At 32.1% G+C, this 16,675-nt stretch overlaps 1 protein-coding gene across 1 annotated transcript in view; it reads right to left on the bottom strand.

Moving 5' to 3' along the window:
• Positions 1-16,675, bottom strand: part of LOC139523060 (uncharacterized) — a 305,106-nt gene that overhangs the window by 138,791 nt on the left and 149,640 nt on the right. Inside the window, exons 94-103 of the mRNA XM_071316817.1 lie at positions 13,337-13,534; positions 11,116-11,319; positions 8,858-8,887; positions 8,398-8,427; positions 6,667-6,864; positions 4,546-4,749; positions 2,289-2,318; positions 1,829-1,858; positions 1,513-1,542; positions 1,054-1,083 (exon numbers count right to left, since the gene is read on the bottom strand). Of these exons, the coding sequence (XP_071172918.1) occupies positions 1,054-1,083; positions 1,513-1,542; positions 1,829-1,858; positions 2,289-2,318; positions 4,546-4,749; positions 6,667-6,864; positions 8,398-8,427; positions 8,858-8,887; positions 11,116-11,319; positions 13,337-13,534 (984 nt within the window). The remainder of the gene's footprint in view (positions 1-1,053; positions 1,084-1,512; positions 1,543-1,828; positions 1,859-2,288; positions 2,319-4,545; positions 4,750-6,666; positions 6,865-8,397; positions 8,428-8,857; positions 8,888-11,115; positions 11,320-13,336; positions 13,535-16,675) is intronic.

The following is a 16,675-nucleotide window of genomic DNA, read 5'->3' as shown; positions in this document are numbered from 1 at the left end:
TTTTTTTACTATGACATTGTCAATTTCAATGTCCCTTTAATATCTTTCGCCTGGTTTTTTTTACCAGACACAAGCTAATGAATGAATAATGTTATGTCTGTTGTATTTAAATAGAATGCATCACTACATATTTGTTTATTGATAACTATCATTATCTTCTTGAATATCTGAAATGACTGTTCAATTGATGTCAAATACAGAAAAGAACATATTACAATTTCAAATTTTTTTACTGGACTAGTATCACGTTTTGCTTATACATCGTTTGCATCTATATATATATAACGTAACATGATCATTCTATTTCTCAACACATGCGAATGTATCTTGTTTTCTTCTTTTTCTGATACAGCTGTTCTGCCTTAGTAATCAATTAAGGACCTGCTATTAAGGAAGTTGTTGACCATAGTGGTTTCGATAGTAATATGGAGAGAAAAATGATGTTAACAAGAAGTAAACGAGCCCAATGTACATGATCATTTATTGATAATTCAAATAACATCAAAATGTTTGCTCACATTTAAATAACACAATAACATATCAAAGGTAAAAACAGACCCATCAATACAAAGTTTAGTTTAAGCAAGACATGATACTAGGATTAACATTAAATGTCTTTCACGATCCGGTACCAGAGCTTTCACGATCGTCTCGCAATACTTGACCACCGTTAGATATTCTTTCACGATCATTTCTCTCGTTAAACCGAATGACACCCGTGTGATAGGATAGGTGACATACAATGTCTTAATGTTCTTTGTCGTTGATGGACGTACATTTATCAAATCTTCATTTCTTCAAGATTCCCATAATTGTTAAAACGAAACAAAATAGATTTACTTGTTATGAATTAAGGCATTTGGTAAAGATATGTTTTTCCTAATCAATATGCATTTTAGTCTTCTTTGTTGCTAGTTCTGTCTTTTTATGTGTTAAATATTTATTTCATTTTGTTTACTTCAATTTTTTAACTCGTGCACAATACAATTGTTTTCAATACAACATAGTGGATATATACATAAGTTGATTCAATGATAGAGACTAATATCTTACCTTTTGGTTTTGCAGTTTTTACTTTTTTCCCTAAAATAAAGTGCAAATATTCTAAATTTTTCAAAATGTATAAAAATAATTACAAATAATTAATGATTTTTTTAATTTCATGCATTCTGACTCAACTTGGATTATAACCTTCTATTCAAATTAGACAAGAACAAGGAATTGACTATCTATGCAGCATTTTTATAGCGGGTATACATATTTTTAGCAAACTTATTTTTATTATGTAATTTCTTTTGAAAACTAAACAAAGGACTACTTGTTAATAAAAATCGATAATGTTGGCTGGCCTCTAAAAACATGTGTTGCTAGTTTTGTCTTTTTATGTGGTTCAAATTTATTTCTTCTTGCATCTTCGATTTTTTCAACGTGAGACCAATATTGTATTTTCTATTACAGAATAACAGTAATAATAGCAGTAAGTTGATCCTATGATAGAAACTAGTATCTTACCTTTTGGTTTTGCAGTTTTTACTTTTTTCCCTAAAATAAAGTGCAAATATTCTAAATTTTTCAAAATGTATAAAAATAATTACAAATAATTCATGATTTTTTTAATTTCATGCATTCTGACTCAACTTGGATTATAACCTTCTATTCAAATGTAGACAAGAACAAGGAATTGACTATCTATGCAGCATTTTTATAGCGGGTATACATAATTTTAGCAAACTTATTTTTATTATGTAATTTCTTTTGAAGACTAAACAAACTACAACATAGTGGTTATATACAAAAGTTGATTCAATGATAGAGACTAATATCTTACCTTTTGGTTTTGCAGTTTTTACTTTTTTCCCTAAAATAAAGTGCAAATATTCTAAATTTTTCTAAATGTATAAAAATAATTACAAATAATTCATGATTTTTTTAATTTCATGCATTCTGACTCAACTTGGATTATAACCTTCTATTCAAATGTAGACAAGAACAAGGAATTGACTATCTATGCAGCATTTTTATAGCGGGTATACATATTTTTAGCAAACTTATTTTTATTATGTAATTTCTTTTGAAAACTAAACAAAGGACTACTTGTTAATGAAAATCGATAATGTTGGCTGGCCTCTAAAAACATGTGTTGCTAGTTTTGTCTTTTTATGTGGTTCAAATTTATTTCTTCTTGCATCTTCGATTTTTTCAACGTGAGACCAATATTGTATTTTTTATTACAGAATAACAGTAATAATAGCAGTAAGTTGATCCTATGATAGAAACTAGTATCTTACCTTTTGGTTTTGCAGGAATTACTTTTTTCTCTAAAATATAAGAGCAATGATTTAACGTGCATGTGGATTTGATGATATCATGTTTCCATATTTAAATTGTGCGTGCAAAATTTTTACTGCCAAAAAAACCCAGCATTTTTACAGTGTTGTCTCCCCTTACAAGATGTATATTTAATCGAATTTTTAATCTAATTTTAATCATTCAACCTATTCTATTGAAGCTAATTTTGAAACTAGTTTTGTCAAACAAATACAAAAAACATGATACTTTTCACCAAATACGTAAATAAAAAGGGATTTCCCTCCATGGTTATTTTGAGTCGGGGAATAACCCCTACTTTTTTTTATACGAAACTATTAGCATTATAAAAAAATACAATGCTATTTTCAGTGTTTTGTACAGGTTGTCTGTCACTGTGCACAACAGTTAAACATAGAACTCAAGGCGATAAACCAGCGAACTCCAGGTCAGAAAACACTGTCAATTATCCAAACATATTATCAACACTGATCTGTTTTCATACTTGTTTGAACTCTAAATAAATTTGATTAATCAAAGTGATCTAAAATTACTAATGGAAAGATTGGAAGGAGTATGTGTATATTTTTACTCATAGTTTACTCTTCCATAGCATTGGTAGGGGAAAACAAAAATTTGCTATATAAACACTATGGCATACTTGTTAGTTATATTACTACTGACTTGTCAATTTTATGTGTCCATGTTTAAATTGTTAGTGCAAAAATTAGCAGATAATTAAAACAAAACAGATTGGCGATAAAACATGATTTTTTTTGGATAAATATATAAGGTCATTAGTTTTTATCGTCTAATACCGGCGTCACACATCAGCGTTTAGCTCCGACGTACGCCGGACGTGTTAAAAAATCATGTCTATCCGCTAGTAATTTTGGATGCATTCAACCTGTCAATCGTTCCTTTAACGTGTTCATTGTATTGGGCGTACGAGAAACGTCTGTTTGGCGTTCAAGAAACTACGTTGGCGTATGTCTGTCGTTTGTCTTATGTAGATGAAATGCACGCTACGAAGGAAAACAGTTTCTTGAACATATTTGAAACGCGTCCTGGTCGTGTATTGTACGTTCTATTTTGGGGTGTTTGCTACAAACACAACCGCATACGTTTTAGTTAAAGTTGAACGATCTTAAAGCGTATACAACGTGCCTTAAACGTTCTTCCAAACTTATCTGTAGCGCGTTAAACGCGCTTGTAGCGTATGTATAACGTGCGTGTAGTGTGCAGGTATATGCTAGACACACGCTTGAGCTGGATGAACATTTTTATGCTGCTTAAAAAAATCCTTAAGTTGTAGCGTTCGCCAAGCGTATTTCGACGTACTTCAAACTTATTTAACGCGCGTTTAACGATTGCTTAGCGTTCCTCTGGCGTGCAACTAACGCATACCCATTTTGTCTGTACGTTTGGTGCACGCCGGTCTGTACGCCAACGTATGACGCCGGCATAAATTGTTATTCATTAGTCATTTCTTGACCTTTCATAGTTTAAACAACGCATATTTTTTTTTTCTTCTTATTGTCGAAGGGCCCTATAGTTGTTAATTTTTATATCTTTTGATTGAAATATAGTTCCCTGCAAATGATGGGGAGTTACTCTCGAGTTGCTCACATTGATGTAATAGTTAAAAATCCTGCAGAAAAGATGGAATAACCAAAAGGAATAGAATACAGAAATACTACGTATATATTATTTAATGCCATCAGTTGTATTTCTCAAAAGTTATATTGCATTTATATATATGCTCCTTACAGATCAACGATTGCTGTTTAACCTTCCTGGGTGATTGTTTTGTTAACTCTTTTCTTTTCATTCACATATAAGAGCCAGTCAAAACTTATAAAAAAAAATTTCTTCTTAGATAAAACTATTTAAAGATAAAGCAGTATTTTGTTCCTCAATGCTCTTTGTACTCTTTTGGCTTTATAACAATTTTGTTCTTAGCGTCACTGGTGAGTCTTATTGAGACGAAACGCACGACTGGCGTCTTAAATTATAAACCTGGTACGTTTGGTAACTATTAAGTTCATTTTAACTCAACAATTTTATAACAATTTTTTGATTTTCTTGGAAATCATAATCAACGTACTTTTTTAAATTCTTTGTCCCAAATTTAAGCAGCAAAATTAACAGGTTTTCTGTTTTCCCTTTATCAATAAAACGGATGTCAGTACAAACATACAACCAGATAGATTTTTAAATAAATCTTAAAATGTTTACCTGTATGGCCTAACACTTGAACTTCTGCCAAACTAAGATATCCCTTTCCGCTTCTCAAAATTTTCACATAGCGGCCTGAGATTGGAGTCTTGCATGTTAACACTATGAATTGTCCATTTTTACCAGGTCCTTTAAAATTACTACAATGTTCCATCTTATGAAGATTTTGTCCAACTGTAACCGCTATATTCCTCAGTCTATTACCTAAAAAGATATCAATATGAAGAGTATAGACATTGTTCTTCAATCTTCAATTTGTCTGTGCCAATCCTCATATCACCGATTGTATAGAAAATAGTAAGTACACTCTTATTAATCAAACACTTTTCAGTATCGAACATGTTTTAATTAAAAAAGACAAATTACTTTGTTTTTTCGTATAAAAGTATATACATATCAAAAGGGTTTGCCAACTGGAAGATCAAAACCATATTCTAAAAAAACTCCATTCGATCATCAGGTTTCGATCTAGTTGATTTCTCCAATGTGTTATTAGAAAAATATATATACTTAAAGATCGTTCTGTATTAAACAGGTAAAGTTTTCACAATGAAGGATGAAACAAAGTAGACAAATTCACAATTTAAAATAATGGAGGCCTTTATCAAGAAGTGCGATCCAATAAGGATCAATTTGATTTGGTCTCTAGAACAAAAGCAAAAGTAGGGCAAATACCTGCTTTTCGCTAAAAATTTAAACAATTGAATTACATCTTTATATTGGGAGGGCAACGCAAATGCAAAATTTGGCTTTAAATTGGACTGTATATTAAATCTGAACCAATATTTACGATCTAATAGATGCACATTTTGATACACTAAACATTTTGTTTGTTTAACTGTTTATATTCTAAAAGTGCTAAACTTCAAAGGTATGAGATATACTACGTAAATAGTATACCAGTTTTATTCACGTTTAACTCCCATTTAGATCTATTTCCTTCTAAATAAAAAAAAAAAAAAAAACACCAGCCACACACGTGCACCGATATAAATCGTCATAAAAAAAATGGCGAGACACACATCCTGACAAATAACTACAGTGGTTCTTGCATATGGCTAAAGTCGTTACAGGCAAGATCTGCCAAAACATTACTATATTTAGTCAAAACTATCGTATGATTGCTCTTCAAATCGTCTTATATGACATCATTGCTGTTGTTATACGCCAGAGCTTACAAATTTGTTATTTATTAGATATTTTACATTTTATATCTTTCTTCAAATTAACACTTGAATAGCATAAATTAGATAACATGGAATTTTAGGACCAAACTCTTCCTATATCAAAAGCGTGTATTTTTACAAATGGAAAACTCCGATTTTTTTGGACGTTCTCTATCCATATTTCTTTTTGAGAAACAATTATAAAGCCACATTCAACAAGTGACTTTCAGAAAAGCCTTAATTTTACTGATCATTGGTTGATTTCTTGTGAGCCATTTAACATCCGTTCGAAAATATTTCAGGCATATTCAAGACACATACATTTCAGTATTTAACGAACTGTTAGATGTTTAGTTTCAATACCCCTCCCCAATGTCAGTTTTGATTTAAGAGAGTTATATCGTCTAATCAAAATAAATTCTTAGAATGAATGATTTTAACCGTCGATCAAGTGACCCGAAAAATCAGCAGGTATCGTCCTCTTTATTCACTTAATCTATATGGCCCAATATTCCAGAAAGGTTTCAATTTCATATACTAGATCATGAAACCGCTTTTCAAATTTCGTTCCTTTTTTAGTATCTTGTTTTCTTGATACTAAACAGAGTGACCTCATAAACAAAATAGATCGTTCTTTTATTAAATGTGACTAATTTGTGAAATATTTTCTCTAAAGACAGTATTGTATTTAATTATATATATCCTGAAATTTAAAACAGTGTTAAAGGAGATTTTTTTATGAGCGGATTATTTATTATATGACATAAAACTTCTAAAGATATGAAATCAGTACTAAACTTAAATCAATTTAGTTGAGAGTTTTATGATTAACATATTATCATATAAACGTGTCTATTAAAGTGCATTATTTAAAAATTAAAAGTTAACACTCATTTAACACACGTCAATTCATTTTGAATCTTATTACAAATGTACTTTTCTTCTGACTCCTTACCACAGCAATTTTTTCTGTTAATAATATTGATCTGCTTTACGCTGACAGTTTTCCCCAAATCAACACTCCAATATGGATTGTTTTGGTTCTTTGTGTGTGTAAACGTGTTTTCCACTCCATCGACTGCCTTTGAAGCAGGAAATCTTGAATTGTGTGTTGAACTCTGTGATGCTTTTCTTCGAAGGGCATAGTTATATCCTGTAAAAAATTAATACACTAAAACATTAACATACGCATATATGCTCCAGTTGATTAAATATTCCAGAATTTGTATTTCTTATCAATATTTCCACTATAGAAGGTTGCTGCTTACAAGAATGCTATACAACAAAGAGATCAATAAGTGATGTTGAAATCACCCCTTTGCAAAGTCTTCGACCGCCAGCAAGAATACGGGCTTTGTCAAGAAATATCTGATTCACAGATGACGATAGATATGTTTAGCTTGTCATAACCACTCCCCATATTATTTCCACAGTATAGGACTTACAGGATTAGCCTTATCACCGGGTTTGTACTTACATGAGCAGCACAACGGGTGTCACATGCGGTGCAGGATATGCCCACCCTTCGACCACTTGATTTACCTCCAATCTTTTGAAGGTGTTCGTCTTACTCAGTCTCAAGTCTTCGATAAAGTGTTGAGTATGCTGTTTTCCTTTTGATCGATTTAATTTTTTTACTATGACATTGTCAATTTCAATGTCCCTTTAATATCTTTCGCCTGGGTTTTTTTACCAGACACAAGCTAATGAATGAATAATGTTATGTCTGTTGTATTTAAATAGAATGCATCACTACATATTTGTTCATTGATAACTATCAGTATCTTTTTGAATATCATATCTGAAATGACTGTTCAATTGATGTCAAATACAGAAAAGAACATATTACAATTTCAGATTTGTTTACTGGACTAGTATCACGTTTTGCTTATACATCGTTTGCATCTATATATATATAACGTAACATGATCATTCTATTTCTCAACACATGCCAATGTATCTTGTTTTCTTCTTTTTCTGATACAGCTGTTCTGCCTTAGTAATCAATTAGGAACTGCTATTAAGGAAGTTGTTGACCATAGTGGTTTCGATAGTAATATGGAGAGAAAAAAGATGTTAACAAGAAGTAAACGAGCCCAATGTACATAATCATTTATTGATAATTCAAATAACATCAAAATGTTTGCTCACATTTAAATAACACAATAACATATCAAAGGTAAAAACAGACCCATCAATACAAAGTTAAGTTTAAGCAAGACATGATACTAGGATTAACATTAAATGTCTTTCACGATCCGGTACCAGAGCTTTCACGATCGTCTCGCAGTACTTGACCACCGTTAGATATTCTTTCACGATCATTTCTCTCGTTAAACCGAATGACACCCGTGTGATAGGATAGGTGACATACAATGTCTTAATGTTCTTTGTCGTTGATGGACGTACATTTATCAAATCTTTATTTCTTCAAGATTCCCATAATTGTTAAAACGAAACAAAATAGATTTACTTGTTATGAATTAAGGCATTTGGTAAAGATATGTTTTTCCTAATCAATATGCATTTTAGTCTTCTTTGTTGCTAGTTCTGTCTTTTTATGTGTTAAATATTTATTTCATTTTGCTTACTTCAATTTTTTAACTCGTGCACAATACAATTGTTTTCAATACAACATAGTGGTTATATACAAAAGTTGATTCAATGATAGAGACTAATATCTTACCTTTTGGTTTTGCAGTTTTTACTTTTTTCCCTAAAATAAAGTGCAAATATTCTGAATTTTTCAAAATGTATAAAAATAATTACAAATAATTCATGATTTTTTTAATTTCATGCATTCTGACTCAACTTGGATTATAACCTTCTATTCAAATGTAGACAAGAACAAGGAATTGACTATCTGTGCAGCATTTTTATAGCGGGTATACATATTTTTAGCAAACTTATTTTTATTATGTAATTTCTTTTGAAAACTAAACAAAGGACTACTTGTTAATAAAAATCGATAATGTTGGCTGGGCTCTAAAAACATGTGTTGCTAGTTTTGTCTTTTTATGTGGTTCAAATTTATTTCTTCTTGCATCTTCGATTTTTTCAACGTGAGACCAATATTGTATTTTTTATTACAGAATAACAGTAATAATAGCAGTAAGTTGATCCTATGATAGAAACTAGTATCTTACCTTTTGGTTTTGCAGGAATTACTTTTTTCTCTAAAATATAAGAGCAATGATTTAACGTGCATGTGGATTTGATGATATCATGTTTACATATTTAAATTGTGCGTGCAAAATTTTTACTGCCAAAAAAACAGCATTTTTACAGTGTTGTCTCCCCTACAAGATGTATATTTAATCGAATTTTTAATCTAATTTTAATCATTCAACCTATTCTATTGATGCTAATTCTGAAACTAGTTTTGTCAAACAAATACAAAAAAACATGATACTTTTCACCAAATACGTAAATAAAAAGGGATTTCCCTCCATGGTTATTTTTAGTCGGGGAATAACCCCTACTTTTTTTTATACGAAACTGTTAGCATTATAAAAAAATACAATGCTATTTTCAGTGTTTTGTACAGGTTGTCTGTCACTGTGCACAACAGTTAAACATAGAACTCAAGGCGATAAACCAGCGAACTCCAGGTCAGAAAACACTGTCAATTATCCAAACATATTATCAACACTGATCTGTTTCATACTTGTTTGAACTCTAAATAAATTTGATTAATCAAAGTGATCTAAAATTACTAATGGAAAGATTGGAAGGAGTATGTGTATATTTTTACTCATAGTTTACTCTTCCATAGCATTGGTAGGGGACAACAAAAACTTGCTATATAAACACTATGGCATACTTGTTAGTTATATTACTACTGATTTGTCAATTTTATGTGTCCATGTTTAAATTGTTAGTGCAAAAATTAGCAGATGATTAAAACTAAACAGATTGGTGATAAAACATGATTTTTTTTTATAAATATATAAGGTCATTAGTTTTTATCGTCTAATACCGGCGTCACACATCAGCGTTGAGCTCCGACGTACGCCGGGCGTGTTAAAAAAATCATGTCTATCTGTCTATCCGCTAGTAATTTTGGATGCATTCAACCTGTCAATCGTTCCTTTAACGTGTTCATTGTATTGGACGTACGGGAAACGTACTTAAACGTCTGTCGAGCGTTTAAGAAACTACGTTGGCGTATGTCTGTCGTTTGTCTAATGTAGATGAAATGCACGCTACGAAGGAAAAAAGTTTCTTGAACATATTTGAAACGCGTCCCGGTCGTGTATTGTACGTTCTATTTTAGGTTGTTTGTTATAACACACCCGTATACGTTTTAGTTAATTTTGAACGATCTTGAAGCGTAAACAACGTGCCTTAAACGTATTTCAAACTTATCTGTAGCGCGTTAAACGCGCTTGTAGCGTATGTATAACGTGCGTGTAGCGTGAAGGTATACGCTAGACACACGCTTGAGCTGGATGAAAATTTTTATGCTGCATAAAAAATTCCTCAAGTTGTAGCGTTCGCCAAGCGTATTTCGACGTACTTCAAACTTATTTAACGCGCGTTTAACGATTGCTTAGCGTTTCTCTGGCGTGCAACTAACGCATACCCATTTTGTCTGTACGTTTGGTGCACGTCGGTCTGTACGCCAATGTATGACGCCGGCATAAATTGTTATTCATTAGTCATTTCTTGAACTTTCATAGTTTAAACAACGCATATTGTTTTTTTCTTTTTATTGTCGAAGGGCCCTATAGTTGTTAATTTTTATATCCTTTGGTTGAAATATAGTTTCCTGCAAATGATGGGGAGTTACTCTCGAGTTGCTCACATTGATGTAATAGTTAAAAATCCTGCAGAAAAGATATAATAACCAAAAGGAATAAAATACAGAAAGACTACCTATATGTTATTTATTGCTATCAGTTGTATTTCTCAAAAGTTATAACGCATTTATATATATGATCCTTACAGATCAACGATTGCTGTTTTACTTTCCTGGGTGATTGTTTTGTTAATTCTTTTCTTTTCAATAAAATATAAGAGCCGGTCAAATTTTGAAAAAAAACGTCTTCTTAGATAAAACTATTCAAAGATAAAGCAGTATTTTGTTCCTCAATGCTCTTTGTACTCTTTTGGCTTTATAACTATTTTGATCTGAGCGTCACTGGTGAGTCGTATTGAGACGAAACGCACGTCTGGCGTCTTAAATTATCAACCTGATACGTTTGGTAACTATTTAGTTCATTTTAACTCAACAATTTAATAACAAATTTTTGATTTTCTTGGAAATCATAATCAACGTACTTTTTGTCCCATATTTAAGCATCAAAATGAACGGATTTTTTGTTTTCCCTTTATCAATAAAACGGATGTCAGTACAAACATAAAACCAGATAGATTTTTAAATAAATCTCAAAATGTTCACCTGTATGGCCTATCACTTGAACTTCTGCCAAACTAAGATATCCCTTTCCGCTTCTCAAAATTTTCACATAGCGGCCTGAGATTGGAGTTTTGCATGTTAACACTATGACTTGTCCATTTTTACCAGGTCCTTTAAAATTACTGCAATGTTTCATCTTATTCAGATTTACGCCAACTGTAACCGCTATATTCTTCAGCCTATTACCTAAAAAGATATCAATATGAAGAGTATATACATTGTTCTTCAATCTTCAAATCTTCAAATTATCTGTGTCAATCCTCATATCACCGATTGATTTCTCCAATGTGTTATTAGAAAAATATACTTAAAGATCGTACTGTATTAAACAGGTAAAGTTTTCACAATGAAGGGTGAAACAAAGTAGACAATTTTACAATTTAAAATTATGGAGGCCTTTATCAAGAAGTGCGATCCCATAAGGATCAATTTGATTTGGTCTCTAGAACAAAAGCAAAAGTAGGGCAAATGCCTGCTTTTCGCAAAAAATTTAAACAATTGAATTACATCTTTAAATTGGGAGGTCAACGGAAATGCAAAATTTGGCTTTAAACTGGACTGTACATTAAATCTGAACCAATATTTAAGATGTAATAGCTGCACATTTTGATACACTAAACATTTTGTTCGTTTAACTGTTTATATTCTAAAAGTGCTAAACTTCAAAGGTATGAGATATCCTACGAAAATCGTATAACAGTTTTATTCCCGTTTAACTCTCATTTAGATCTATTTCCTTCTAAATATTAAAAAAAAAAACACCAGCCACAAACGTGCACCTATATAAATCGTCATAAAAAAAAATGGCGAGACACACATCCTGACAAATAACTACAGTGGTTCATGCATATGGCTAAAGTCGTTACAGGCAAGATCTGCCAAAACATTACTATATTTAGTCAAAACTATCGTATATAGTTATCAAAGGTACCAGGATTATAATTTAGTACGCCAGACGCGCGTTTCGTCTACATAAGACTCATCAGTGACGCTCATACCAAAATATTTATTAAGCCAAACAAGTAAAAAGTTGAAGAGCATTGAGGATCCAAAATTCCAAAAAGTTGTGCCAAATACGGCTAAGGTAATCTATGCCTGGGATAAGAAAATCCTTAGTTTTCGAAAAATTCAAAGTTTTGTTAACAGGAAATTTGTAAAAATGACCACATTATTGATATTCATGTCAATCGTATGATTGATCTTCAAATCGTCTTATATGACATCATTGCTGTTGTTATACGCCAGAGCTTACAAATTTGTTATTTATTAGATATTTTACATTTTATATCTTTCTTCAAATTAACACTTGAATTGGGTAAATTATATAACATGAAATTTTAGGACCAAACTCTTCCTATATCAGAAGCGTGAATTTTTACAAATGGAAAACTACGATATTTTTGGACGTTCTCTATCCATATTTCTTTTTGAGAAACAATTTAAAAGCCACATTCAACAAGTGACTTTCAGAAAAGCCAATTTGATTGATCATTGATTGATTTCTTGTGAGCCATTTAACATCCGTTCGAAAATATTTCAGGCATATTCAGGACATACACATTTTCGTATTTAAAGAACTGTTAGATGGTTAGTTTTAATACCCCTCCCCCATGTTAGTTTTGATTTAAGACAGTAATATCGTCTAATCAAAATAAATTCTTAGAATGAATGAGTTTAACCGTCGATCAAGTGACCCGAAAAATCAGCAGGTATCGTCCTCTTTATTCACTTAATCTATATGGCCCAATATTCCAGAAAGATTTCAATTTCATTTGCTAGATCATGAAACCACTTTTCAAATTTCCTTCCTTTTTTAGTATCTTATTTTCTTGATATTAAACAGAGTGACCTCAAAAACAAAATAGATCGTTCTTTTATTAAATGTGACTAATATGTAAATTTTTTCTCTCAAGACAGTATTGTATTTAAATATATATATCCTAAAATTTAAAACAGTTTTAAAGGTGATTTTTTTATGAGCGGATTATTTATTATATGACATAAAAAAAAAAAAAATCTAAAATTTTTAGATCAGTACTAAACTTAAATCAATTTAGTTGATAGTTTTATAATTTACATATTATCATATAAACGTGTCTATTAAAGTGCATATTATTTAAAAATTAAAAGTTAACACTCGTTTAACACACGTCAATTTCATTTTGAATCTTACTACAAATGTACTTTTCTTCTGACTCCTTACCACAGCAATCTTTTCTGTTAATAATATTGATCTGCTTTACGCTGACAGTTTTCCCCAAATCAACACTCCAGTATGGATTGTTTTGGTTCTTTGTGTGTGTAAACGTGTTTTCCACTCCATCAACTGCCTTATTAGCAGCAAATTTTGAACTGGCTGTGGAACTCTGTGATGCTTTTCTTCGAAGGGCATAGTTATATCCTGTAAAAAATTAATACACTAAAACATTAACATACGCATATATGGTCCAGTTGATTAAATATTCCAGAATTTGTATTTCTTATCAATATTTCCACGATAGAAGGTTGCTGCTTACAAGAATGCTATACAACAAAGAGATCAATTAGTGATGTTGAAATCTCCTCTTTGCAAAGTCTTCGACCGCGAGCAAGAATACGGGGTTTGTCAAGAAATATCTGATTCATAGATGACGATAGACACGTTTAGCATGTCATAACCATTCCCCATATTCTTTCCACAGTATATGTCTTACAGGATTAGCCTTATCACCGGGTTTGTACGTACATGAGCAGCACAACGGGTGTCACATGCGGTGCAGGATATACATACCCTTCGACCACTTGATTTACCTCCAATTTTTTTGTGGGTGCTCGTCTTACTCAGTCTTAAGTCTTCGATAAAGTGTTGAGTATGCTGTTTTCCTTTTGATCGATTTTATTTTTTTACAATGACATTGTCAATTTTTATGTCCCTTTGATATCTTTCGCCTCTGTTTTTTTTACCAGACACAAGCGAATGAATAAAAAAATGTTATGTCTGTTGTATTAAAATAGAATGCATCACTACATATTTGTTCATTGATAACTATAATAATCTTCTTGAATATCGGAAATGACTCTTCAATTGATGTCACATACAGAAAAGAATATGTTACAATTTCAGATTTGTTTACTGGACTAGTGTCACGTGTTGTTTATACATCGTTTGCATTTATATACAGAGACGTGCAAAAAGTATTCGGTCACAATGGCGTCATGTTTACGTTTCAAAACGAAAGTTGTGAAGTTCATGCTTGCACTGTAAATAAATCAACCAATGAAATACAACAAAAATAAAAACTTACCTCTAATACTTTGTTAAGTGTCCTTTTAGCCTGATTACATTTGATATCCTTTTCGGAATCGACTTGTATAAGCACTGAATATAGACAGGGGAAATACTGACCCAAATACGGTGGATTTCTTGGAATAACTCATTTTAGATTTAATCATCCCAGTAGGTGTTTGAAGTTTTCTTTTTACATGTAACCAAACGTTTTCGATTATATATAAGTCGGGGGACTGTGCAGGCCAGCTCATACCGGTTATTCCGTTCCGAGCTACAAACTCTTGGGTGGACCTAGCACGATGGACAGGGGCGTTGTCATCCTGGAATAAATAATTTCCTCCCGGAAAATGCCGAGCTATCACTGGCCACAAATGTTCATCGAGTATTTCTTGATATTTGACAGCATTAATATTGCCTTCTACAGGAGTAAGTGTACTGACGCCATTCCAGCAAAAACAACCCCAAATCATGACTTGATATTTATTTTGTGAAGTCCGCGGTTGCACAAGGTCCGGTCTCCACCCCTCGTCTCTTTTTCGCCATACGTACACACGTTCATCATGTCCAATCATGATTTTACTTTCATCAGAGAAAATAACCTTTTTCCAGTTGTTATTAACCGTCCATCTTTTTTCTCTGCACCATGCAAGTCTTTTCTTCCGATTGACTTCCCGGATCACGATTTTTGTCTTATTTACACACCTGTGATACCCATGTATATGTAAATGGTGCTGGATGGTACGTTTAGACACGGGAACACAATTTTCCTCATTAAACTTGTTTGTTATGTCACATAAAGAGCTCCTCCGACTTGTCTTTACAATGCGTTCAAGCTTGCGGTAGTCGCGTGGTTTTACAAACAATGGTCGGCCACTTCTGGGTTTATTCTCCACAAAACCCGTGTCTAAAAATTTTCGAACATTGTCAATAACTGTTGACTTGGGAATTCTAAGTATGTCAGCGATTTTTCGGCGAGAAAATCCATTCTGGAACATTTCCACAATCATGTTTTTGACATCTGTTGACAGTTCCTTACCTTTTCTACCCATCTTTGTTATTTTACTTGTTTTAACGAAACTACAATGGCAGACGACAACAAACGTCACATGACAGTAGCCCATGTGATGCACAACGCTAAAAGACTAGTACAGTAATACTCAGTGACGTGATTGACGTGGGGCAAGGCCATTTAAAAGTCAGTCACCTGTACAAACGTAAACACGACGCCATTGTGACCGAATACTTTTTGCACGTCTCTGTATATAACGTAACATGATCATTTTATTTCTCAACACATGCGAATTTATCTTGTTTTCTTCTTTTTCTGATACAGTTGTTCTGCCTTTGTAATCAATTAAAGACCTGCTAATAAGGAAGTTGTTGACCATAGTGGTTTCGATAGTAAAATGGAGAGAAAAAAGATGTTAACAAGAAGTAAACGAGCCCAATGTACATGATCATTTATTGATAAATCAAATAACATCAAAATGTTTGCTCACATTTGAATAACACAATGACATGTCAAAGGTATAAACAGACCCATCAATACAAAGTTTAGTTTAAGCAAGACATGATAGGATAGGTAACAGACAATGTTGTAATGTTCTTTCTCGTTGATGGTGCACATTTATCAAATCTTCATTTCTTCAAGATTCCCATAATTGTTAAAACTAAACAAACTGGATTTACTTGCTATGAAATAAGGCATAAGGTAAAGATATGTTTTCCTAATCGATATGCAATTTAGGCTTCTTTGTTGCTAGTTTTGTCTTTTTATGTCCCTTTTTGCTTACTTCAATTTCTTAACGCATGTTAAATATATAAGTTTTCAATACAGAATAGTGGTAATGTACAAAATGTAATTCAATGATAGAAACTAATGTCTTTTGGTTTTGCAGGTTTTACATTTGTCCCTAAAATGAGAGAGTAATAATTCTAATTTTTTTAAAATGTATACATAGAGATCATAACAAAAAATTCATAATTTTTTTTAGACTATCTATAGTAAAGGATCCTACAAATTAATGTAAGGTACAGTCACATAAATAATTATATTTTTAAGTACGTCTGAACCAGTGACAACTCTACAACAGATTTATCAATCGGATCACCAGCAGTGATGGTGATACATGGCTGTGTACATTCTGTATATACAACTCGTCTAAATTTCAACCAAACAATGTTAGATCTGTAAATTTGCTTTCGCAATTTTTTTGTTCTTCCCTCGCCGGGATTCGAACCCATACATAATCCCTTAAACATTTCAGTGATTAT

Source organism: Mytilus edulis, chromosome 5, assembly GCF_963676685.1.
Source record: "Mytilus edulis chromosome 5, xbMytEdul2.2, whole genome shotgun sequence".
NCBI lineage: Eukaryota > Metazoa > Mollusca > Bivalvia > Mytilida > Mytilidae > Mytilus > Mytilus edulis.
Note: the sequence above shows the minus strand (reverse complement) of the source record. Positions and strands in the feature narration are given on the sequence as shown.